The sequence below is a fragment of the Centruroides sculpturatus genome, unplaced genomic scaffold, assembly GCF_000671375.1.
Source record: "Centruroides sculpturatus isolate CEXI.00-Female unplaced genomic scaffold, Cexi_2.0 scaffold1223, whole genome shotgun sequence".
In the NCBI taxonomy this organism is placed as follows: domain Eukaryota; kingdom Metazoa; phylum Arthropoda; class Arachnida; order Scorpiones; family Buthidae; genus Centruroides; species Centruroides sculpturatus.
The window spans coordinates 109,217-116,557 of record NW_019385329.1 but is presented as its reverse complement, the minus strand read 5'-3'; the positions used below and the strand labels follow the sequence as shown (position 1 = coordinate 116,557).

The 7,341-nt window shown below is 24.8% G+C and overlaps 1 protein-coding gene across 1 annotated transcript in view; it reads left to right on the top strand.

Moving 5' to 3' along the window:
* Window positions 1-3,981, top strand: part of LOC111637729 (patched domain-containing protein 3-like) — a 9,447-nt gene extending 5,466 nt beyond the window's left edge. The window contains exon 5 of the mRNA XM_023383291.1: window positions 2,624-3,981. Coding sequence (XP_023239059.1) covers window positions 2,624-3,933 — 1,310 coding nt within the window. The 3' untranslated portion in view covers window positions 3,934-3,981. The remainder of the gene's footprint in view (window positions 1-2,623) is intronic.
* Window positions 3,982-7,341: the final 3,360 nt, after the last annotated feature.

Genomic DNA, 7,341 nt, shown 5'->3' with positions numbered 1-7,341 from the left:
TTAATACTTAATTAATAAATTTTATTTTTTAAGTTTTGACTTGTTTTTTTTATAATTAAATTAATTTAAAATTTAATTTTTTTTTGTACAATTTCCTTAATAAACAACTTGTTCACGAGACTAATGAAGAACGAGTTTGCATTAGTCAAACTGGTTTAATGGCTTTTCGCTTGACCCTGTCGCCATCTTGTGTCAAAAATCAGAATAAATTTTTAATTTTTCAAATTTAAACAATACTTTAAAATTGAAATTAAATAGTTAAAATAATTTGTAAAGGCTACATTAAATATTTAGGTAATAAAGTTATTTTATTTTATTTTATTTTTTGCTAATTTAGTATGAAGGTTGTACATCAATTAAAAGAAACTATTCATTGTAGTACAGTAGACCCCCTATAACACTGTAGATAATTCCGTGTTATATGAATTCCATGTTGTACGAATTACTTAGATTTTACAAATACGTGAGCCGTTCACAGCCTGGCGCATGTATTTATAAAATCTAAAGTGATTCGTACAACATGGAATTCATATAACACGGAATTATCTACAGTGTTTATAGGGAGGTTTACTGTAATATGTTAATGGAAAGTAATGAATGTTATAAATACATTCATTAAATAAGCCGAAAAGTAATTACAGTATATAAATATATTTATAAATTTTAGCTTCGAAAGCTTAATTTTTATACTTGAAAGTAGTTAATTTAGTGTTTTAGTTGTTTAGTTCTTGAAAGGAATATTTATTCCCTTAACAAAATAGTTTCATGACATGACATGAAAATGTCAATGAAAATAAATAAAATGAATGGCCTTCCACGGAAATAATCTTGTAAAATTGATAACAAGCCAATTTTCAAATACCTTGAAAAATAATTAGTAGTTACGGAAGAAAGGATATTGAATGTAGTACAAAACAAATAATGGAATAATTAACCAATGCTTAAAAAAACATTGAATAAACATGAATAAAAAAATATATATACACTGTATAAAAGTGTATAAAATGATGAATAAATCAATTATCAAGTAAACTTCTGAAACATGGAGAAGGAGAAGAAAGATAAACAAAGTATTGAGGTGGCAGAAATGAGAGTATAGCAGGAAATACTAGATTAGATATAAAAAAACAATACTGGGATTACGTCAAGAATTAAAAATAATAAGAATAGTCGATGATATTTTCAATTGCAGAATAAAATGGAAGAAATATATGGTGAGAATGGACAAAGATTGGTAATACAAAATTGCTTTATTATGTACTCTTGGATGTTTAAGGGAACAAGATCCAGGAAATGATGGAGCGAAAGACAGAATGCTACCTAAAACGTGTGTATGGATTAGCAGTGTTGTGTTATTCTATAGGCAAAAAGAGCAATTTGCTTGGAATTCCACCAACAGGAGACCATAAACCAATCTTTTATAAACTTACTGTAGTAAGAATATCGAAATTTAAATTTAGAGCCATATCTTTAGACCATAGATTGTCGGCGTGGTGCAGTCACAGCGCCGAACTTAATATTGAATATATTAAAATGGTTGCTATTCAATTTTTATTGAATTACGGTATCAACAAATGGAAGATAGGAATGAAATAATTTAGTTTAATCAGATAGGCTTTAGTTATATAAATTAATATAAACTATACTAGAGCCTTCCTATAATCATAAATTTTTCATAGTACGAAGGATTCTTTAAAGATAAAGATTTTATTTCTGTAAGATGCAAATCTATCATTCGAACTTTATCACGTTTTTGTTCAAATTCTGTATTGACGTAATTAATGTTTTGTAATCTATACAGTATTTTTCTGATATTTTGCATTATATCAAAGGCTTACATTAAATTATAATTATGAAAACAAACTCATAAACATAAAGGGTACATTCACATAAATATTATCTTATAATCAATAAAATTATTTATTAGATATCATAAAACGTGTGTTTCATTTAAAAAAAAAACCTTTGATATTCGGTTTTTTAATGAAAGCATTTTATTATACTTTATGAAAATAATGTAAATAATATAGATAATTTGAAAATGTTACGTAAAAATCAGCTAGAATTGAAATAAAATTTCAGCAAATATAATTTGGATTCTGTTTAAAATAGATTTTTCTCATTTTTTCCCCTCTTCATACGATTTTCCTTAATTTTCTTATGACCTTCGTCGAGGAATTTTTATATACCATAACACAATACGTTTTATGTTTTTTTCATTACTTATATTGTCTTTATCGTATAATTAGTATAAATAATATAATAATTAAATAATAATTATAGAAATATATATTTAAAAGAATCAAGTATATTTTATTGATATAAAATACAGTATTCTAATAACAACCTTATAAACTTTAGGCTTTTTTTTTTTTTCCTCTTATATTTCAATGGAATTTTTATATCTATTTTTCTTTCTTTAAACAATTAAAAATAAAATAAGTATATTTTATATCACATTTCTAACAGCTTAATGGATAATTTATCTTATTTTTACGATTATTAAAGTCATAAAATGCAATAATTTTTGCATGTATTTAATTTAACTAATTAATTTGAATAATCATTTACAAATAATATATTCTATGTTATATTATTAATTTTTTGATTATTTTATTTTCAGGATTATTTAAGAAAGTTTTAATGGAAGGAATTGTATCAAAACAATACAAAACAGATAACTCATCCTTAAACAAGATAAATGTTAATTATATATTTAAATTATTAGGAGATATACTTACAAATGTATATGCTAAAATAGTAGTCGTTATTTGCTTCATTGCTTATTTAATTATATCTATATATTACATTCGTAATATACATATTGCTTTCTATTATACTTCCGCAATGCCTGATTATTCGTATTGTAAAGAATATACTTTATATAGTTATAAATATTTTATGGAATATCCTTTCAGTATACAAGTTGCTTTTAATCAAAGCATAAATTATTCTAACGAAACTGTGCAAAACGATATAGAAAAAATTTTAAGGAAAATGGAAAATCTTCAAAATATGTCAAATTTGACTGATTCGTGGCTAAGAGCCTATTTAAAATTTATCAACAATAAAAATTCTTGGTTTTTCTTAAGAGGACTCAATGTCAGCCAATCGGATGATTTTATTACAGGACTTCGTGATGTTTTCCTGAAATTTAAATGGGCTGAAAGATATCGAAATGATGTTATTTTCAGCGAAGATGGAAGAGAAATAATTGCATCTAGATTCATATTACAAAGTAAAGATTTAACGAATTTTACAGCAGAAACTCAATTAATGCAAAATCTTCTTCGAGTTACAGATTCTTCAAAATATTCTATATTTGTAAACAATATACTATTTTTTCTTTACGATATGAATAGCGAATTAGAATATACGACTATACAGTGTTTGTGTGTTTCTTCCTTTTTTGTAATTATTGTATTTTTTGCATTAGTACCTAATTTAAACTGTTCTATTTCTATTGCTCTTACGATTGTATCCATTGAATTGGGAGTAATGGGTTATATGACACTTTGGAACGTTCCTCTAAATATTATATCGATGATCAGTTTAGTTTTATCTATTGGATTTTGTGTAGATTATTCTGCTCACATATCTTATTCGTATATTTGTAAAAAAGATGAAACTCCAAACAATAAATTAAAATATACATTAAAAAATGTAGGTTATCCTATAGTACAAGGATGTACATCAACTACTATAGGAATACTCATCATGTCTTTTGCACCGTCGGATCTTTTTGTAATTTGTTTTAAAATTATATTTTTAGTTATGGTAATATCTTTATTTCATGGAATTTTATTGCTTCCTGTTATTTTAACTATTTCAGAAGAATTTATGCAACGTTTTTGTAAAGTAAAAAATAAGTTTATACAAAGAACAGATTTTATTAGTTTACCTCAAAATGATACTTTGCATTCATTTATGTAAGAAATACATGTTTAAAATTTTACACTGTTTCCTGAAAAATGTATAAATTTTGCTGAGTGATGTTAACAATAAAGTTTTTTTTTTTTTTTACTGTTGTTTGTATAAAAAGTGAATTTTATTAGTATTAAGAACGAGAAAATTTAATTAATAAAATTAAAATATTATAACTAAAATTGTTAATTTTTATTAATCTAGAAGACCCTAAACTTTTCGAAATAACTAAGAATATGATCTATAAACCTTGTGACTCCCTCACTATATATCAGGCAATGCTTACTTATTTAATAATAAATTAAAAGTATCAAAAGAATGAGAAATCGAGGAAGGGGATGGAGTATCCAGGTTTTATGATGGCCTATTATTTTCCACAGGATCCTAGAGAATAAGTATAAAATGTTTGATTCAGATTGGGCAAAAGTTTAGAAGTGTTTAGGGAGCAAACAAATAGACATTCCATTATATTTTATAATAGTTGTATCCAGTAATATTTACTATAAAATTTGATAGGAAAAATTTTAAAAAATCAATTTTGATTAGTAAAAGATTTTTGGAAAATTTCTGTTATTTCTTTTTTTCTTTGGAGGATGCCAGAACTCCTTGGATTCCCTTTGAGTGTGACAATGTAAATAGTTTCGATTCAGTCCCTTGTTTATTCTAAGAAAGACTAATATCAAGAAACGAGTGTCCATACGTGTCTTGTAACGTGACCTTCGTTTCTTCGAAAACGTTCGAATAAATACCTTCATAGTTACAGTTAATTTGCACGCAGAAATGAATATCTAAGTTAACGACATTTAATCGAATGTACTTTTTCGTTTATCTTTCTTACGTAGACCTTGTTTATAAACTGGACGTTATACTGGTGTAGTTTCTGATTATCAAAGAAAGAAAGTCTTAGTCAAAAGATAGAACAAAAAATTCTTTACTTTCACCAGATGAAAACAAAGATAATTATAAAAAAAATAATTTATTAATTCAAATTTAGTCTACTTCCCGAAAGAATTTAACCCAAATTTTAGTTTATAAAGTATCAAACAAGTAAATACTCTGAATCTATTTTTTTCTTAAACAGACATCTTTAGTCTATCAACAGAAATGCACTTTTAGCTATGCTCCTCATCAGTCTGTTTATGGAAATTATTACATTGATGCGTATGTTAGTCTCAAAGACCGAAAACACTCAATGAGGGAAAAAATCGATTACAATGCATTTTGATTTCTCAGATCCAGACACAACGCAAATTCCGTATCGTCCACTTCACTTTCAAATTGCGTAAAACGCGTTTTGAATATTCAATAAGATCACAAAGCGAAATTTGTGTCGATTTTCTTTTAACAATCAACAAAAACGCGATCTGGCAATGTGAAAATTCCGCCATGCATTGTGTGGTCGTGTTCTCGAAATTGTTATCTGCTAAAAATAAATTCGAATAAATTGATTATTTTATTATTCTTACGTTGAAAATTATAAGTTTTGAATTTATTTAACTGCTTAAATATCAAATTATTTATAATAATCTTTCATTCTCAAACGTAAAGTCTTTTTTTTTAATTTAAATTTATTTTAAAACAAAGCAATTCTAAAAAGGAAATTTCAAAAAAGAAAAAAAAAGTGTATATTTCTGATAGAAAACAAACAGACAAAAGGTATAAACCCAAATAATTTAAAATTATTCTATGTAAAAGTTGCATTGATTTGAGAAACGTGCTTTTTCTTTTGTACAATAAAGGTTTATTCCAAGGTTTGTTCACGCAAAAAGTATTAAAGTATTATTGAAATCTGCGAAGATCTCTATTATATTTTTCTCTCTGTACGTTATAAATAACAAATTCGTTAAGTAAATTGTAAATATTTTCTAATTATTGACAACAAAATGTTATTAATATGTATCAATAACAGTAATGCTACTTTATCGGTAATAACAGAATATTTCCTATAAAGTCGTTAATGCGTGACCATGATATCCATAATACAGAGTAGCACTTATTTATTTTTTATGGACACTTATTGTGTCCATAAAAATAAAAATGAACTGAAAATAACAATCAATACGTTGGTTTCGGACTGAAAATACACGATTTCATTAATTCATTTTAAAAACAGTTTAAAATTATTATTAATTAGATAAAAAAAAAATTTGAAATTTGAATTTTTAAAACATACATGGTTAAGGAAAAATAAGTGAAAAATGAAAATTTTATCTCAATTTCCTATTATACAAAATTATATAGTGATTCAATTAATCATTTTACTGATATTATCTATTAAATTCTATTTTGATCTTCAATTATTTTTAATATTATAAGTTTACATAATATATTTTAATACAGTATCTCCTCGTTATATTGTACTTGTCGGGAGACAAAGAAAAAACGCGATATAACCGAGTACAAAAAATTCTAGGCTTGTACAAAGCAGATTATACATGCTATGAAATCCCTATCCTCTACTCTTTCATCGGCAAATGTTTCTGATATAAAATAAGCTTAGTTTTGCAATACTGAATTTTATTCGTGGTTATATCGTATAAGTAAACATAGATACCACGAACTACCATTTAACATTATTGTTTCTTTAATAATGATATTTAAATACAAATACTGTCGATATAAAAACTAATAAATAAATAACTTTTAATATCAAAATAAAACATATTTGATGATCGATCTGTCCACGTGTTTGTCCACGAATCGGCGATATAACGAAGAACTATTATATATTTGTTTCGTTCAATGTCGAAAGTTCGAAGTTTTACGAAAGAAAATTAATATATTAAAATATTTTTTTGATATATATTAAGCTACAATAGGTATTGTATTTTCCACATTCATTTTATTTAACGATCAAAAGTTGTTCCTATAAAAAGATTTCCTTTTGTTTAGATTCACTTTTTCTAAATATAGATATCATGAATAAATCCATTCTATCTGGCTTGTATTTTTGTATTTTAAATTATGATTATTAAGTATATTTATATAGAAAATAATTATTCTGTGAATTGTTTACTTCATTTTATTGTTTTAGTTTCAATTCGAAACACCCAAAAAAAGGTGTTTTTTTCATATAGATATTAAAACCAAGTAACCCATATACTGATCGTAGCGAAATTGACGTTGTTATAATGTATAATTAATGCTTTAAATATAGTTGAATAATGTTATTTATTAAAGAAATTAATATACCTTATTAAATATATGCATTAGAAAATGAATTAAATAAATTCTACTCCTTAGAAACAATAAGCAGGAGAACTTTAATTTTTTTTTATTATTGAATTTAAAATTTAAAAAAAAAAATGCTCAAATTTTATTGATTTTTAGAATTATGTTTTATTTGTGTGTTTATATTGTGAATTTATTTATAAATTTAAATATAAATTTCATTGTTATCGTCACAGGCAACAATCC